Source organism: Arvicanthis niloticus, chromosome 4, assembly GCF_011762505.2.
Source record: "Arvicanthis niloticus isolate mArvNil1 chromosome 4, mArvNil1.pat.X, whole genome shotgun sequence".
Taxonomy (NCBI): domain Eukaryota; kingdom Metazoa; phylum Chordata; class Mammalia; order Rodentia; family Muridae; genus Arvicanthis; species Arvicanthis niloticus.
In genome coordinates this window covers 13,189,534-13,209,140 of record NC_047661.1, presented here as the reverse complement: position 1 = coordinate 13,209,140, position 19,607 = coordinate 13,189,534, and the positions used below count along the sequence as shown (strand labels likewise).

The following is a 19,607-nucleotide window of genomic DNA, read 5'->3' as shown; positions in this document are numbered from 1 at the left end:
TGTCTTTGTTAGAGTTTTAATGCTGTGAATAGATACCATGACCGAGGCAAGTCTTATAAAGGACAACATTTAATTAGGGCTGGCTTACAGGTTCAGAGGTTCCAGTCCATTATCATCAAGGCAGGAATATGGCAATATCCAGGCAGGCATGGTGCGGGAGGAGCTGAGAGCTCTATAGCTTCATCTGAAGGCTGCTAGTGGAAGACTTGCTTCCAGGCAGCTAGGTTAAGGGTATTTAAACCCATCCCCACAGTGACATACCTATTCCAACAAGGCCACACCTCCAAATAGTGCCACTCCCTGGGCCAAGCATATACAAACCATGACAATTACTTTCTTTAAGAACAAAACAAAACAAACATGTTTCCATGTCATTCAAGCTGGCCTCACAACTACTACTATGTATTCAAAAGTGACCTTGAGCTTCTGGTCCTGTGCCCCCTACCACCCCTAGGGTTGGGATTACAGCTGGGGTCAGATCGGGAGAATCTGCCTGCCAGGCAAACACTCTACCAACTGAGCCACACTTCCAGCCCAATTTATTCTTTTAAACAACTTACTCAGTACGTTTTAAAAATTGACATACAAGAATTGTGCCTGTTAATGGGATAGGCCATGGTAATCTGAGGCATGTATGTAATATGTAACAATCAAATCAGACTAAGTAGCAGTTCTGTCTCCTTAGAAACACTTACCATTTTTTTTGTTTTGGGAAGCTTGAAACACATCTCTTCCAGCATTTATTCAGTATGGAATAACTTGCTATGACTTGGATTTCCTCCATTCTGAGAGGCCAACAGTTCTGTTCTATGTTCTTGCATAAGGATGAGAGGGGTCCTGAGGCAGGTCCCTTGTGTTCAACACTTTCTGTCAGCATCTCAAGGTCCTTCACATAGTTCGGGACAAACTATGCCATGTGTCACAAATCCATACTGTAATTCAATGTGACACTTCTGATCCAACAATCTGTGTGAGCCAAACTCTATGCAAGTAGATTATGTATGCAAGTGCATGTGCCCTCGTTAATGTAACTACTTACCTAAACTGATAAATGTACCTGCAATACAAAACTCAGTTTCTCTCAAAACTAAGCTGGATTTTTTGGAAAGAGTCTACAAAGCCCAGGCACTGAATAATGTCCTGACAGGTGGAGGTCAAGCTCCTGTCAACACTGGGATGAGGATGAGGAAGGTCCATCCTCGTGAGGACTCAGCATTCAGGTGTCTTCACAATGGCATAAAGTTTTAATCTTCTATAAAGAATCCCAAACTGGCTTAGGATGGCAGTGGACCCCTGTAGTCCCAGCACTTCAGAGGCTGAGTTTGAGGCCAGTATGGGTGACACAGTAAGACTGTCTCAAAACAAAACACCATGTTGGAAACCTTGTATCAACCTAACAAATTGAGGTAGGAAAGAGAGTTAGCTCAGACAATTGCTAGTAGTAAGATATCTGACTCCCGTTAACGATGACAAAAAGAAGGCAATTGGGGGATTCCCACTGTGCTCAAGTCATCTGGGGCATGGAGATCCCATGGTGTCAGGGATTGTCTAGTGTCACGTGACTAGTTGATCAGTAATGAAGTCACACATAAAATCAAAGCCAATGCATACTGCATGAGCCTCTTTCTGGAAGTTAGACTTCAAATGGAAGAAACAGTTTGACAGAGGTTCTGATTACTCAGATCTAGGTAGTGAGTGATGGGTTGTACATAGAGATATGCTACTAGAAATGCAGGATGCTCACTAGGTTCCATCTCCTTCCACATCCTCCTGAGCCTAAAAGTAGACCTTCATCCAGAAGTAAAGGTAACTGTGTCTACTGGGAAAGGAAGCAAGGGCTTCTGCAAAGTATATCTGTATGTAAGTGCATGCACACCTCTGTGTGTGTGTGTCTGTCTGTCTGTCTGTCTGTCTCTGTGTATATATGTCTGTCTCTCTCTCTGTACGTGTGTGCGCATGTGCGTGTGTGTGTGTGTGTGTGTGTGTGTGTGTGTGTGTGTGTGTGTGTATGTGTGTGTATAGGCCAAAGGTCAACCCCAGATGTCATTTCTCAGGTGTCATCCACCTCATTTTTGAAGCCCAGGGAACCCAGGGAGCCCAGGGAGCCCAGGGAGCCCAGGGAGCCCAGGGAGCCCAGGGAGCCCAGGGAGCCCAGGGAGCCCTCTGTCTCTATCTCCCCTATCTGCTGCATTTTGGCAAGCTTCCCAGTACATGGTTAATATCTCAGAGAGAGGAGTTACCAAGCCTTGCTAAGTATGCAGCTGCTGTTGGAGCCTCTCTTCTCAATAAAGTTGCTGGGAAGCTTGTGCAGGTAACAGAGCATGGCCAGAGGTGGGGCTCAAATGGGACCACTTTGTTTTTGCTAAGTGATAAAATGCTAACTGTGGCCACTCAATGAACACCTGATTGGTTACTACTGCTTGCATGAGGAGCAGAAGGTGAAGGAACTTGCTGGACAGTTACATCGGCAGGAACTGGAATGCAAATGAGGCTGGCTATGCAAATGAGGCTGGCTGTCTTCCAACTAGGGAGCAGTTGCTGTTCTCCTGAGAGATGGCAGCAGCCCAGGCTCTAAGCTCCAGTTGGGAAGACACTTCCCTAGGTCCGTGCTCCTCCCTGGAGCCAAGCACCTGAGAGTCCCACAAGATAACAGAGGCTGAGACACAAGAGCAGGGGCTGGCACAGGAGTGGAGGGAAGCCATCTCTACACTGTGGTGACTCAGTTTACCAATTGGCAGAGCTCCTTTACAGAAATGTTCAGAACGAGTAAAGCAGGATGACAAATCTATAAAAAATGTCATGGCTATGCCTGTTATTTCGTAAGCTAAATAAAACAAGCACTAGTAGTGTGTATGTGTATGTGTGTATGCATGTGCATGTGAGTGTGCATATGTGTGTGTGAAAAGCCTGGAAGAGGAGGCTGAGTGTCATCCTCAATGATCTCAAAGTTATTTTTGAGATACGGTCTCACCGCCTGTGGAGCTGGCTATTTGAGGCTAGACTGGCTGACCAGACAGCTCCCAGGATCTGCTTGTTTTTGTCCCTAAATTTGGGGTTACACATACATGTGGCCATGGCTGGCTGTTGCATGGATGCTAGTGATTTTTCTTCTTGCCGTCACAGAAAGGATCTCACCCTCCGAGTCATCCCTCAGTGTCTTAGTTAGGGTTTCTATTGCTGCAATGAAGCACCATGACCAAAGAAACTTGAAGAGGGAAGGGCTTATTTGGCTTCTGCTTCCATTATCACTGTTCATCATTGAAGGAAGTCGGGGAAGGAAGACAAGGTAAGAACCTTGAGACGAGAGGAGAGAGAGAGAGAGAGAGAGAGAGAGAGAGAGAGAGAGAGAGAGAGAGAGATCCAAACTAAAGATGGTCCCTATCTGGGTAGTGACCACTCTAATACCTTTTAATTAGCAAATGTAAATTGTTGGTAATAATGAGTTCTCTAATTTGAGCTCTCAGTTATCTGGCCCCTGAGATCCATATGTCTGGAATCCAGTGTCTGGATGGCACACACACATTTGGCCTTTAAATTCCCATCTGACCAACCTAGGTGAGGAGCTGCTGAGTGAAAGAGGATCAGGGGCTCTGTCTCTTCCTGGAAGAACTTGGAGGTCATTGGGTCACAGGTCACCAGCACACAGGCACGCACATGGCTTTGGGGGACAGGCTGCAAGAGTCTGAGAAGTGTTGAGTGTGGAATCGCAGCCCCTCACAAGTGCCACTGCTCTGAGACAAACTGCGTTCAAGGCTCTCCATCAAGCACTGAAACCCTAGGGAAAACAGCCTGTTGGCAACAGACACCTCCTTAAAGCTGCCAATCTCCAACACGCAAAGGACAAAACAGCTAAAACAAGAACCCACTGGCAGGAGAGTAACTCACATACTCCTGTCAATAGACAGACTGCATGTTTTTAAAAGGTATTTATTAAGCAATCGTTTGGTTATTATGTCCAAGGAAAAGGAACGTAAATTCTGTTAGACAAGTACATGAAAGCTACAGCGAAGTCTTAGTTAACACATACAAACGCCTTTGAGGAAATAGAATCCAAAATATCCCCAGTGACATTTCTGACACACTACAGTGACATAAATGGACCAGTTAGTAGTGCCAAGCTACACCATATGGTATTTAGAAATAGTTTCTCGAACAAACGTTTTCTAATACATCAAATCCACAAGGCTAAATGTGAAGACAATAAACATTTTTATGGTTTAAGCTATGTATGTGATTTGGGGTTTGAACTGTTAGGACTAAGGAACTCTGTTAAGCTGTTTTTCCCCCAGTGTTCTTTCTCTCTGTGCTTGGGGGAGAGATGGAGCCAAGGGAGGGCATTTGTGACTATTTTGGTTGAACTTTCAGGCCATCTTCATGAGTCATGTTTTCTGAAATTTTTCTTTTCCTTTTTTTTTTTTCCAGGTTTAAGAGTAGCTGACAGTCTTTTGAGCAAAGGTACATACAATAAAGGTATAAAGTATTGGTGGAAATTCCAGTAAGTGGTCAAACAATAGCAGGGACATAAACAGACAACACTGATGAAATAAAGTAACAATGTTGCCAGCCTAAATCACTACTTCCAGTACCCCAAAAGCATTAGAGTAAAGAAAGAAAACCACAAAAATAAACCCCATCAAAATTTTCCTCCTTAATTGCTTCACATCTATATTATTACAAAGACTTGGAAATTGTATCAGAAAAATATGAATTCAGAAGTGGCGTGAGCTTAATGTTGGGGGTCTGTGATGCTACTGTACAACTTCCAGTTGATCTTGAATAGCAGATAAACAGATTATGCTCCCAAGTCACTGAACTTCCACTTGTCACTGATCATCTGTGCAACTTACTCTTGGACAAGCCAGCTACTCTCACACTTCAAATGGCAAAGAAGTCACAAGTGACTCATTAGATAACAAACCAAGTTAGACATGGTGTGTCTTGAGGTCATCTCTTTTCTGTGATGTTGTTCTTTATCCTAGATACAGTGTTTCTGAAAACACAGACACTCCATTCGCTTACACATTGTGACAAGAACATTCTGTATATGTAAATATTATACAATGTTTTAAAGAGGTACAGACTGCTCTTTAAGAGACAAAGGTGTAGGCACCAGTCTTGCACAGAATCTCACAGTTTTTCCTTTTTTAAAATATTAATTTCAAGTATATGGATAAATTTACAAAAGACAAAATGAGTTAAGAAAAGCATTTGCAAGGAGAAAATCTAGGCTGTTAAGTCTATCCATCACAACAGCTCACCGCATCAGCCTGCACTGCAGCTAAAAGTTCGCTGGGAAGTGGTTTTTTCTAGGCATAGGAAGAGCTAGAAGTGACTCTAAATGTCCTTACCACAGATTTTTAACATTACTGTTTTTTGCTTGCTTGCTTGTTGAGATCGGGTCTCACTCTGCATCCCAGGCTGTGGTGGAACTTACTAAACAACTCAGGCAGTCCTTGAACTCCTGGTAATCCTTCTGCCTCAGCTTCCCAAGTGCTGGAGTCCCAAGAATGTACCACCAAACCCAGCTCGAATTTCCAGTTTAAAATAGTTGGCAGGCATAAATGTTTAAAGCGATCATTCAAAACACTCCTGTTCATGTAACAGTTACTGTCTATATTGAGGAACAGGACCTTGACTTTAAGACTGCCTAAACTATGACAGAAACCTGACTTGTGGGTAACCAGAGTAATGGTAATAAAGAAAAAAGAGAAGCTGGCTTCTTTCCTTCCTGAATGCCTTCAGCATAATTCTCACTAGGAGACATATTAGCTCTCTTTACAAAGATTGTAGTGACAGCCCATCAGCTATGTTTGCAGCCAAAAAACAACATGACACACCAGTAGGCTCAGTGGCTCATTGTAGTCTTGGGGTGTAGACATTTGATATAGTGCCCACTAGAGATGTCTACTCCATAACTCAAACATCTCTCTCTATTATCCACAGCAACAAAACACAGAGATGATTGTGAGATCACTAAGAATAAACAAAATCTTTGGCTTGTTAATTTCTTGGAGCTCAGAACATAGCAGGCACACCCAAAATGTTGACCAAAGGTTAGCTTTCCCAAACAATTTGCTTCAGTGTAATTTTCTTTTGCCCTGAGTCTTAAAATAAGAAATGTAATAACAAAGAACTTGCAAGCAATTTTTTAAAAAGGTAATAATTGGAGAGGACAAATTAGAGATTCCTTTCTCTAAACACATCTTTTTTCCACTTTTCAGGTTAACCAGTGGAAAGCAGGGTGGCCCTTTCTCTGTAATTCATTCTCGGGATGTGAATTCAGGACTTCTAGCGTGGACCCCAAGAGATGGGGCTAGTGAAGAGATTAAAAAACTAATCAGAAGTTGGGCTCATTTCTCTCCAAAGCAGTGATAAACATTATATTTTTAAAACTTGTTTCCTTTCAAGTGTAATGTATTTATAGACACAGCTCTGAAGCTTCAGGAAACCAAAATGCCTCCTTTTAATTTGTTGAGCAATATTGAGGAGATAGGTGGTGGATGCCTCCCACATATCTCATGGAACTGAGTGCGCCCATGTGCTTGCTGACACACGCCCAAGAATTAACAGAATTGTCAACGTTGTGTGTTTAGAGTGTTCAAATGGATTTGAAAATGAAAATTTGAAAATGGATTTTTTTTGTCCAAATGGATTTGAAAATTATTTCTTTAAAAGTACTTCAAGTTATGATTGGCTTTTGTTGTTTCCAATATAAATAGGCAATCTATAACTTCAGCATAATAATCTTTCCTTTTAAGCAGGTGCAAAATAATCATGACATTAACTTCTTTCAATGGCCTAAACAGTCCTTTCAGTAAGAGCTGCTCACAGAATGAAAACAGTCATTTTGGAATGATAGATTTAGGTCATCCTGTTGAATATAGAGAGGAATGCCTTTATAAATGAAAATTAAAATTTTAGAACCCAAATGCACAATATTTATTGAAAGGTGTACACATTCATAATTCTGACAATGAAGGAGACTAGAACTCCGCTGACCGTGTCTATCAGCTAAGCAGTGGCACGTGGAGAGCAATGCTACCTTGGAGATCGGACATGGCAGAGGCGAGTTGAAATAAATTATTACACTTTTTTAAAGTTTTGAATAGCAATAGGCAGAAATATTGGGGAGATTCTGAGCCTGCCTTACAATTTAAAACTTTCTGATATTCTTTAGGTTATATAAGCTGGCCAGAAAAAGTAATTACCTTATTCATATATGATTACAATTAGTAATGGTTTTTTATAATATTTCACTTCCTGAATTGATGCATGCAATTAAATGTAGTTTTTAAATGTATAACTTAATTTTTAGATGTATTCCATTCTCTTCCCATCACGAGGGCAGAGCATTTAGGTGTGACCTTAGGATTTATTGCTCTAAAATGCTGGTATACTAATATAATATTTTAAAAAAAACAGTTGAAAGGAACAGGTACATATTTTTAAACTTTTATGTGAGATGAGTAATCTTTTGCATGTACTCTGGAGTGTCTGCCTGGTATGAGAACTGTCTGAAATATACCTAGTACAACTGAAGAACTGAACTGGTTATTTTAATTAACTCTGGATTAAAACAAAAAACTTTGTAAAGCATGTCACTTGAAAGTTTTAAGTGTACTCACAAAATTTAAGCCATTGGATCTACTTTTCCTTGCTCAAATTAAGTGTATCAAGTATTACTAATGAAGCTAGCTGCCCACCTGCAAGTGGATTGCATGTCTGGGGAACATACTAGATTTCAGAATTACCATGCTGAGGGAGGAATGGATATCTCTCATCAATCATTGCCTATTGATTACATATATGCCTTACGCTATGGTGCTTTGAGGTGCGTGTGATGGAGCTTTGTGGAGTCTGCTGGCTTTGAAAGTCATGTCTTAAGTTGTTGTTTGTAATCTCATTTCATTTCTAGTATGATGAGGAAAGCAAATGGGGTTTTGTGTTACACACCAAGAAGGAAAGCCATTGCCCGCTCTGCGCCACTCCTTCCTCTGAGCTGTAAAGCTGCCAGTAGCTCCAAATGCAAAAATCACAGACACGGGTGTGCAGGGGTCGCACATGAGTGCTCTGGTGGACGCACAAGCAGATCAATCTGCACGGACCCTGCCCATCTGGCTCTACTCCCCACCCCAATTGTTTCCAGATCCCCAAACTGACGTTCTGCCTCCACCCAAGTCCCGCGTGGCTATGGCTTCTGGTGTGGAGCGATGAGCGATGAAGGAGAGATACGATGTGCTGTCATGTGTTGATGCTCGACTTGGTCCAGGCCCGGGAACTGTCATCCTTCAGAGTGGAAAGCTTTCTCTGGGAGAAGGATTCAAATCCTAGAAGTTTGAACACCGCCAGCCGGTACTTCTTGGACATGATGTTGTACAGAATGGGGTTGATAGCGGCGCTGAGGTAGAAGAGGACAAAGGACACGAGGTTGCAGTACTGGCTGATCTGAGCGATCTCCAGAGAGCCGGGCTCGAAGGACTTGGAAAAGAGATATCTTCCCACGTGGAAGGGCAACCAGCAGAGGATGAAAGCAAACACCACTACAGCTGAGGGTACACAGAGAGGAGACCATCAGGGCTGGGCATGGCACAAATCACTTCACAGTTTTAAGTCCTGGCTCTCTTTTCTCTATGAGTGGCATGACCACTGACAAACATGTCTTGCTCTTTGATACGGGAAAACATGGCACCCTGCTCTTCACATAAATACTGCCTCTGTCTGTTTTAACATTACAGCACACAGTGAGAGTGTCGGACCGACAGCTAACCATCTTCACTGAGCTTCCCAGTCTTTCTGTGTTATAACTACTAGGCTTTGTGACTGACTTGGCATTATGACCCAACTAAACAGTTTATTAATGATAATCCTCTAGTTATATGCATTACAGAGAACACAAATATAAATGAAGCAAGGTGTTTGCTCTCCACCTCAGGAGTGGATCAGAGTTCCCAGGAGCACTTCTCTGCCTCCATGCTGGGGTCAAGCATGCCCAATAAATACTTTAGCACTAAGCAAAAGCTCCAGAGACATCCTTGTGGGCATGCTTAAGAAACGCCGATTCAGTAGCTCTAGTATAGACTCAGTAAGTTCAATTTTGTAGGTAAGGGAATGGAGAAAGGACCTGCTTTTTCTTTCCCTGTCTTCCGTTTTCTTTCTGTGTTAGGACAGGGCTTTGTTATGTTTAGTGGATCATTGAAGTCAGATGCTTAAAGTAAGTTTTGCAATGGAATTGGAATTAGTAGCTACTGAGAAAACAAGGCTATGACATCTCTAAAAGATATAAATAAAGTGGGGGGGGGCAGTTAAGCCAGACAACATGAATTACTACCTACCCAAGGTTGTAAGATACTTTCTTTGAGAATTCCAAAATTTTAGATTGTTTTTAAAATTCAGAAATGAGAGAAAAATATTGTTCTGGTCCTTTGTGCCACTTTAATGGTTCCCTTCAAATTTCCATGGAAGGTGACAGTGGAATTGGCATTAAGATGCCAGTGAGAAGATTAGTAACTTACAAAACTGGAGGTATTAGTAACCTCTCCTTAGGACTAAGTTACACAGGAGAAGCTGACACACCGCAGCAGCAAGGTAGCTAGCCCTCTGTCTGATGCATATGAGTTGACAGTCCCGTGGAGGACACGGGGCAATCACTGGTCTGGAAACAAAAATCTGACATCCCTGGGGAAATCTCTGTCATTTTGGTATGCAGACTTTGAACATAATACAATTGCAAATGAGAAATTATCCTGCAAAAACTAACAAGTATTAAATGCTAGTAAACATGAAATGCCTTGGAAAGTGAGATCAGAGGTGCCTTTTGGATATGAGCACTGTCTGCATGACTTTACTACACCAAGCATTTAAGGAAGCAGTTTATGCAGTAACCGATCAGTACACCCAGCTGTGATCCTGTACCCAGAGGTTCCTGAAGGGCTTGAGGAAAGGATAACATCTCCACCCTACCCTGGCCTATGCTACTGGGGAGACAAATACAGAAACAAGAAAAAGAAGGCTCCAGTGTTGACACCTTCCTTACAGAACCACAAAATAAACAGAGTGGATGTAATTATCTGAGAAAGATACATGGCAGAAAATAAATCCCAAAATTGAAAACAAACAAAACACATCTATAAATCGTCTTTAACAGAGTAACCCAAGTTTTTGGTTAGATTTACAGTGGAGCAATTTCTAAACCCAATGCCTGCCTGCTTACCTTAATATTACTCGGATAATCACAAATTCTACGTGAGGCGGGAAGCTGAACCTCACCATTAACAACTAGGGACCTCAATCAACCGTGATGAAGTATTTCCATCTTGGACCAAGTTTTCCAGAGCAATGCTATAAAGAATGACCAATATGAGGGGCTTTTTCGTGGAGACGATACAGGAAAAGAGGAAGAAAACGGAGAGCAGTGAGACCAAGAACCAAGGTGAGAGGGGCAGAGACAGGCCGAGACTTGAGAGACTTGGAGAGACGAGATGATGAATAACAGAAATAGAGGCCCCTGGAGAAGGGCAAGCAGTGGGGGGGGGGGGGGGGGGAAAGGCCACAGGGTGCCGGGACTCACCAAGCATCTTCACTGTCTGCTTGTGGTTCTGGTCCCTGAGCGAGGCGCCCACCGCTGCATCACCGCGCCTCCGCCACAGCTTCCTCCCGATGAGACTGTAGAGCACAGTAAGGCAGAAAACCGGTAGGAAGAAGAAGACGCTGGATACCCACACCATGACCGTGAGCAGCCCAGAGCGCACAGCGAACTCTGTGGCGCGGCACTCGTTGGTGTCCCGGGGATCTGTGCCGTTCTCATGCTCCACGCCCACCAGCACGAAGATGGGCCCCGCGCTGCAGAAGGCCACGGCCCAGATGACAAGGATGACCAGCTTCACGCGGCCCTTGGTGACCACTACCTTGGCCCGCAGCGGGAAGCAGATGGCGAAGTAGCGCTCGACGCTCAGCGCCGTGATGCTGAGGACGGTGGCGTAGGTGCAGCTCTCGCTGACAAACTGGAAGAGTTTGCAGAGCAGGTCGCCGAAGTTCCAGGGCCGGTACTGCCAGAGGCGGACGAGGTCCAGCGGCATGCACAGGAAGATGAGCAGATCAGAGAAGGCCATGCTGGACAGGTAGAGGTTGGTGGTGGTGCGCAGCTCGCGGAAGCGGGACACCACCAGCATGGTGAGCAGGTTGCCCGAGATGCCCACCACGAAGAGCGCCACGCAGGTGGCGGTGACGCCCGCCAGCAGCGGCGCGGGGAACAGCGGCAGCAGTTCCTCAGACAGTGAGTCGTTGCCGGGGGAAGCGTCCCAGTCCAGGTCCAGGGTGACGTTAGGCTCAGGCTCCTCGCTGGGCGTCGCGTTCCACATGTTGCCAGGCTTCAGGTAGCAGCCGCGTTGAAATCTGGTCCCCCCAAGGAGATCCTCTTAGGCGCGGGAGAGTGAGGGGGGTGGTGGAGGAAGGAATGGGCGTCAGGAAGGATGCTTGGAGGAGAAGTGAGAAGCCTGGGAGGTGAAATGGGGGTGCAGACATTAGTGATGAAAGGAAGACACTGACCCACTGCGTGCCTCTCCCTATTTCCTTCCCTTCCTCCTCTCCCCTCCCTCTCTCATCTCTTTTCTTCCCGCTTCTCACTATCTTCCCCCCACAGTCCCAATCACCCAGTACAACGCGCACTCACTTACCTGTCACCCTATCACCGGAGCAGCGCCACCAGCACTGACTGGCACTGGAGATCTCGACCCAGCAGCATGTCGTACTCCCCACAGCGTCCGAGTGCGTGGGCTCTGCGGAAGGCAGGCGCTGCAAAGCGAGTGTACGAGAACTCCTCTCTCTCCACTCTTAGGCGCTAGGGTGGCCGGGAAGGATAGGTCATTTGGGTAGAGTAATGAAGGGAGGAGACCGTAGAGAAGGATGCCTTCAGCGGCCGGATCAAAGCCTTCACAGAAGGTCGAATTGGTCGGGAGAAAAAACGAGTATGCTTCTTGGTGGAGAAAGAGGGGCAGAGGGAAAAAAGGAAGCTTCTATTTGTATTCAAATCAGAGGAGACAGTGTGCACCTGGGAAGAGCTTCGGGCAATCTTAGAACACACCCCAGTGGGTGTTCACCCAGATTTTAAACCCAGAAGCATGCTCTGGGGTCACTGATCAAGACCAGAGCTGGTTCACTCTCCAAGTGTGCGAAAGCCTGTTCTAAATCCCAGCCCTCGGACTTGGTGTGGTTAAGGGGTATGCTGAGTGAGCATAAACGCCACCTTTATCTGAAGTAAACTAGGGGCGGGAAAGGAACGCCGCAAAACTCCCACATAGGGGAAAATATGTGGCAAGTGCAGGAGCAAAAGCAGTCTGTGCTGCCAGGGCTGGCACACGTCGAGGTTTAGCAATAAACTTAGGCTTCTTAAAAGCTTGGTTTGGAGAAATCAGCTACTTAGAAGCTGCGAATTTTTTCCCGGGCAAAAGCTCCAACCTTCGGAGCTTTAGTTTGCTGTTGTTTCTTTGTAAAGTGCTAGACAGCGTGAGGATCATTGGTGGTGGAAGCCAAACATCAGAGACGCATGAGCCATTTGACAAATTAATAAGGGCTAGCGTTGCTTCCTGGTTGCTAGTGAGATAGGGGATTTTTCATCCGGTGGGAATGAATCTCAGTGCATCTCAATACTAGCAAAGGTCTTCCGAGAGTGGCCTGCGCATCTGCTCTCCAGATCTAGGAATCCACACCTGAAAAACTGAGAAGACCCTTTGAGAGCGCAGAAGTCCTCCTTCTGCATGGTTCCCGCTCTCTGACCGGAAGTGTTCAGCACCTCGGCCAGCGCCCGGGCCCTTCAAATGTGCAACTAAAAGTTCTGATCTGCCTCCTCCAGCCCAAAGCCTTTTTCAACAATTCAGTCAGTCCTGTGCCTCAGTGAAGACGGAGGGAAGCCACTCACCAAAATGTAGATCAATCATTAACAGGTTTTTGCTTGTTTGTTTGTTTGTTTGGCATACAGGAGTGCAATACCACATGCCTTTGCTAGATGGCTTACTGACTTCTCTATCACCTAAATTGTTAGCACACAAGTCGGTAGGACAGGAAAATGGGTGTGTGCACAGGTACACAAGAGATTCACAATTTTTAAAAGCTGCATGAAAGAAGGTTGACTCACAGTTTGCCTGTGAATTCACCACACTGTGGCTTAGTTACAGTGATGCTTTACAGACTTTGTACCAAGTTGACTTCAAATTTCTCTAAAATATCGACAAACCCAGAGCCAACAAGATAGCACAAGCAAAAGAGCTAGCCTCCAAACCTGATGACCAGAGCTCCAGTCTCAGAGTCTACATGTGCATATGAGTGACCTCCACATGGTACATAATAGATAAATAAATAAATAAATAAATAGATAGATAGATAGATAGATAAATTTAAACATAGATAAAATATAAATAAATCTGTATTGTGTTATCAAGAAGCAATAGAGGGTTTTATAGAAACTGATTCAGTTCTTCGTGATGTATTAGCTACATAAAGCTGTATCTAAATACATATCAAACACTGCTAGTAACAAAATAGATACAACCCAGACAGTTTCTGTGTACATAAGCCTCCAATCTAGAAATGAAGACAGGGTTGGGTAAGCTAGTCTAGCACAGTACCAGCAGATGCATTTAAGAGGCATTTACGCTGTGCGGTGGTGGCGCACGCCTTTAATCCCAGCACTTGGGAGGCAGAGGCAGGCGGATTTCTGAGTTCGAGGCCAGCCTGGTCTACAGAGTGAGTTCCAGGACAGCCAGGACTACACAGAGAAACCCTGTCTCGGGAAAAAAAAAAGAGGCATTTACAAGAAGCTTATAATAAGGAGAAATTTGTTACACCGTGCTTGAGAAAAGATTTCTCAGAGGACGGAGCATCTGAACTGGATCTTGAAGAGGCTGAGATCTTTCAGAAAAGCAAAATGTGTCCAACTGTTCAGAAAAAGAGCACAAAGCACGTTGGACCTGAAATGGAGGGAGTCTATTTGGTCAAAAAGAGTCACTTCTACGGTCCCTGGGGTTTCATAGACTACCACTTTCTGCTGAGATGCCTGTAAATACTTTCTGCTGAGATGCCTACGTGTGTATTTCATATTCTAGTTAGGAATGCAAAATCCTAAATGTAATTGCAAGGAATCAAACTCCAAATAAATACTTGATTTAACAATACGGACTGCGATATAAGACAAAGTAAAGCTAGAGCCCAGTGTTTCACAAGTGGAAACAAGTGTGAGAGGAGGTGGGTACTCTTGGCGTGGTTGTGGATCAGAAAATCGGGATCTAAAGAAGCAAAATGACTAAACGCTGCTCCTTGTTTCCCACAGAGTCAGAGCTATCACAACTGACACACTTAGATTTGAGTAGCAGAATGAGTAGAATTATTAGATTGACATCAGTTTCTGAGCTTGATAACTATAGAAAAGAATAGCTTGATGCTTAGCAGTAGATACTCAACTGTGATGTATGCAAGTTACTCTCATTTGTTTAAGAAACTGTTGTGCTGTGTGAGTGCACACGTGCACTCGCGTGTGTCCCCATTTGTGGACAGACAGAACAAATGATAAGACACAGAGCTGTAAAGCACTAATGAATCTGGGGCTGGGGAAATGTCTCAGGGGTTAAGAGCGATTGCTCAGAATTTATTCAGACCTGAGTTTAAATCCATCAAAGTAAGAAGCTAGGCATGACCACACACATGTCTGTAGCTGACTCCAGCTTTTTTTTTTTTTTTTTTTTTTTTTTTTTTTTTTTTTTCTGGTGGTGGTGGCTGAGAAATAGGCATATGTCAACTGCTCACTAACCAGCATAAAAGCTAGCATAAGCGGCAAGCTTGCAGTTCAGTAAGAGGCTGAGTCTCAAGGCAGATGTCCTATTCTGGCCTGCACATTTGCACATGGGGACAGATGCACCAACTTGTACATTTATGTGAATATAACACACACACAAGAAATTAATCTGGAAAATTATAGAATTAATTTTACTTGTATTTTCTTACAATTTTCCTGAAAGTTTGAATCATATTCAAATAAGCGATTTGGAAACCATGTTTGTGTAGATGCTCCCAATTCAATTTGCAATTATACATCTTGCCGGCAGGACAAATTGTAGGTCAAAGGCTTTGTAGCTGGCTTGGTGTCCCAATCCCTCCATTGGAAGTCTCACCTGATTACAGGAGATGGCCAGTTCAGACTTAATATCCTTCATTGCTGAGAGTCTTAGCTAGGGTCACCCTCTTAGATTCCTGGGAGTTTCCATTGCACTATTTTCTAGCTCACCCTTAAGATGCTCCCAAATTCCAGTTGTCTCTCTCAGTACTCTCTCCCTCCACCCTTCCTCACCATAATCCTTCCTGTCCCTGTCCCCCACCTCCTCCACCTGCAGTCTACTTCCCCTTCTCAGAGAGATTCATGTGCCCATCCCTTCTTGAGCCCTCCTTGTTACTTAGCATCCCTAGGTCTATGGATTATAGCATGGTCACGCTTTACTTTACAGCTAATGTCCACTTTTAAGTGAGGATACATCATGTTTGTCTTTCTGGGTCTGGGTTACCTCACTCAGGATGATTTTTTTTCTAGTTCCATCCATTTGCCTGCAAATCTCACAATGTTATTTTTTTAACAGTTGATTAATGCTTCATTTTGTAAATGTTCCACATTTCCTTCATACATTTCTCAGTTGAGGGATATCTAAGTGGTTGGCAGTTTCTGACTATTATGAACACAGTTGCTATGAACATAGTTGAGTAAGTATCATTGTGGTATGATGGAGTGTCCATAGGGTATATGCCCAAGAGTGGTATAACTGGATGTTGTGGTAGATCACTTCACAATTTTCTAAGGAACTGTCATGTTGGTTTCCACACTGGCTGTACAAGTTTGTTCTCCTACCAGCTATGGAGAGGTGTTCTCTTTGCTCCCCAGCCTCACCAGCATATGCTATCACTTGAGGTTTTTTTTTTTTAACCTTAGCCATTCTGGCATGTTTAAGATGGAATCTCAGAGTTGTTTTGATTTGCTTTTCTCTGATGACTAAGGATGTTGAACATTTAAGTTCTTCTTGGCCATTTGAGAATTCTGTTTTATTCTGTACTCCATTTTTTCTTTTTCTTTTTTTTTTATTAGTAACTTTTTTTAATGCTAAGAAAAGGCTTTATAAGTTTGGTAATGCTCAATAACAAGATGCCCATACAATCAGAAGTGTAACCCAATACTCAACCTAGATATACCAACTACCTTTGACTGTGGGAGACACTCAAACATCTGCCACCAGGTCCCCCCCCCTACTTTCTAGTGTGGGAGAACTAGGTTCTAATGATGCCAAGTATCCTGGGTTGCTGATGCTTATGTTCTTGCACTTGCCTTTTGCCATCTGGATCTCCTTAGTGCTACCTACCCTATCTCCAACTGGAGCCTGTGTTTCCTATTATCTTGGTTGTATCAGAACTGTGTGGGGTGTTACTACTGGGGTTAGAGCTGGGGCCCAAGATCTGCTCAGTGCTCAGGTGCAGATAGAAAGGAACCAGTGCTCCGGGACAGGAGTGACTTCCTAGGTCCAAGTGGGTTTCAGTTACTCCCTATTTGGGGCAGGTGTTGCTGTCTCCTTACCTAAGATAATGCCTAGGTTAGAGCTTCTGGGAGGCCTCCTTCCTCTGGGTTTTGTGAGATTGGGTGCAGAACTGCTGCCTGGGATCTGCTCAGTGCTCAGGCCCAGACCAGAAGGACTCTATACTCCGTTTTAAATTGGATTATTTGAATTGTTGATGTCTACTTTCTAGATGTGGGATTGGCAAATATCTTTCCCTGTTTTGTAGGCAGCTACTTTCTCCTATTGACAGTGTCTTTTGCCATACAGAAGTTTTTCAGTTTTGTGAGGTCCCATTTATCAAGTATCAATCTTAGTGCCTGCTCTTCCATCAAGTTCAGTGTATTTGGTTTTATGTTGAGATCTTTATTCCACTTGGACTTGAATTTTGTGCAGCATTATAAATATAGATCTGTTTGCATTCTTCTACATGCTGACATCAAATTAGACCAGCACAATTTCTTTTTTTTATTGGATATTTTATTTATTTACCATACAGATGTCATCCCCTTTCCCATTTCCCCTCCCTAAAACCCCTTATCCTATACCCCCTCTTCCTTCATGCTTTTATACCATTTTGATTACATGCATGTATTAAGGTCAGTCCTAGGTTGAGGGTCTAGCAATACAATAGATGCAAACACTCAAGGAACAAGCAAGACAATAAACACAAATAGTCAAAGAAAAAGCAGGGCATTAAACCCAATTATGTGTACACTCCCGTGATCACTGTTTCTAAAGGCCTATCAGGATGACCAAAGTATCTGAACCTACTCCCCTGTCCTAGCCCAAGGTCATTTTCATGTCTGAAGCTTATTTTCTTGTTCTAGCCTAAAATTTAAATTCCTGTCTGAAATTACTTCTTTGTTCTAGCCTAATATTTAGATTTTTGCCTGAGATTACTTCTTTGTTGTAGCCTAAGATTTAGATTCCTACCCCAAATTACTTCTTTGTTCTAGTCTAATGTCAGATTTTTGCTTGAAGCCTACTTCCTTGTCCTTGACCAATGTTATTCCTGCCAAGCAGCCCATTTCTTTGTCCTTGGCCCATGTCAGTTTCTTGCCAAGCAGCCCCAAGGGCTCTCCACCTCTCTCCCTTTTTTATTTTGTTAACAAGACTGAGTGTTGGGGGCCGACTTTTAGCAGAAAGCGGCTATCAGCTTTGCAGCCATCTTGAGCCACATACCCTGACATGAGACTTGAATTACAATAGCCTACAACAGCTGAGAACACTCCGATAATCTTGGTTTAGATGCCTTGAGATTAAAGGCGTGTGAGATTAAAGGTGTGTGAGATTAAAGGTGTGTGACTTAAGAGTATGATTTAGAAGTATAGAGATCAGAGTTAGAGACAAGACCTAAGGACATGATTAAAGGTGTAACTTAGAGGCGTGGCTTAGAATGAGACTATAGAAGACAGAACCAGACTTGAGACTATAGAGGGAGAATCAGACAGGAGACACTTAGAGGAAGAGAGACTGAAGAATAAACGGGATTGAATCACACCCTGTCTGGTCTCCATTCTTTGAGTCTGCCCACACCCTCGCTCTTGCTGAACCTCAACCCGCAGACCGGAGCAGCAGGTTGGGCCGGGATGCAGTGGCAGCCCAATCGTGGGTCGGCCCAGGCCTCAACATTTTGCCTGGGCTGCAACATTTATTTTGGCTGCCCCAACGTGGGGCTAGTGTGGACCCCAACAACTGAGCCTGTCTTAGGTCATTCTGACAAGAAAGCCTTCCTTACCCATCATGGAATATGCATTATCAAAAGCAATACACTTCTGTCTTAGGTTAGTAAGGCTCTATGCAGAATCTTACCTGTCCTTGTCTTGCCAGCCTGTTAATTTAATAACTCTGTCTGGGGGTCCATTTTAAGGTTCAAGCCATGTACTTTGGCTGCCAACATGTTGATGTTGTTAAAGATAAGCTTTAACATGATGGGCAGGAATAAAAGTACTCCCAGGACAAGAAGGGCTAGCCTGATCAAGCTATATATGCCATTCCTGAGGTTTGACCAAAATGGAAATACTGACCTCAGGCCATGGATAATTTTATTGGCATTATCTGCAGCATCATAGCTCAACAGAGCAGCATTCTTTAAATTCATAATCTTACTACCTGCACAATTTCTTGAAGAAGCTTTCTTTTTTTTTTTCCAGTGTGTATTTCTGCCTTCTTTGTCAAAAATCAGGAGTCCATAGGTGTGTGGATTTACTTCTGTGCCTTTGATTTGATTCCATTGATCAACCTGCCCATTTTATGCAGTACCATGTGGTTTTTACTAATATTGCTTTGTAGTAGAGCTTAATATTAGAGATGGTGATACCTTTAGAATTTCTTTTAGCATATAGATTTGTTTTAGCTATCCTGGGTGTTTTGTTTTTCTGTATAAAGTTGAATATTGTTCTTTGAAGGGTTGTAAACACTGTGTTGTAAAGTGGAAATTTCTGGGTTTTTTGGAAGCTCACTTATGTCAGGTAATGGTTTTTTTTTTTTTTTTTTAATTGTTTGAAAAGAGGATGTTTTACTGAAGCAGACACATGAGAGAATGTTTTGCTGAGAACAGATACATGAGATTTTTATCTGAAAGCTGCCTGGTGAAAGGGCTTGTGACATTCTGCTGGAGTGGGTACTTGAGATGATGCATGGTGTTTGGAAAGAGTATAACTATAATTCAACAGACAGTGGACGACACTCTTGCATTTGGTTTGCCTTGCAACTCTTTGTTGGGCTTTCTTGGGCTTCATTGAAGCTTATCTTTGTTGATGATACTCTTGCATTGGTTCACCTTTCTTTCTTTGCTGATCTTTGCTTGTTGTGTCTTCATAGAGAGATATTCACCAAAGAACTTTGGGTGGTATTCTGGCTGCTTCTTGCCACTTCTACAGACTCATGCTAATAAGTGGAGCCTCATGGTTTCTTCTGGATGGAGCTGCTGCTACTGATTCATGTTTGGGGTTTTGTTGGTGAACTAACTGCTGAAAATGAAGATTGGAATTGCCCCCAAAGACCATTTCTAAACAGGCCCACAGC

General features: G+C 43.5%; 1 protein-coding gene across 1 annotated transcript; it reads right to left on the bottom strand.

Moving 5' to 3' along the window:
• Positions 1-3,940: 3,940 nt before the first annotated feature.
• Positions 3,941-11,493, bottom strand: Ghsr (growth hormone secretagogue receptor). Its single transcript, XM_034501006.2, has 2 exons — positions 10,568-11,493; positions 3,941-8,546 (listed from the first exon to the last, which is right to left on the bottom strand). The coding sequence occupies exons 1-2, from the start codon at positions 11,355-11,357 to the stop codon at positions 8,242-8,244; spliced, it is 1,095 nt and encodes a 364-aa protein (XP_034356897.1). The 5' UTR covers positions 11,358-11,493; the 3' UTR covers positions 3,941-8,241.
• Between the last annotated feature and the right edge of the window lie 8,114 nt (positions 11,494-19,607).

What these genes read in the sequence shown, in the direction of transcription:
- Ghsr (XM_034501006.2), bottom strand. Translation starts at nt 11,357, where the DNA reads ATGTGGAACGCGACGCCCAGCGAGGAGCCTGAGCCTAACGTCACCCTG. An exon ending in GCAGACAGTGAAGATGCTTG is followed by an intron (nt 8,547 to 10,567) that starts GTGAGTCCCGGC and finishes GTGTACCCTCAG; the next exon opens with CTGTAGTGGTGTTTGCTTTC.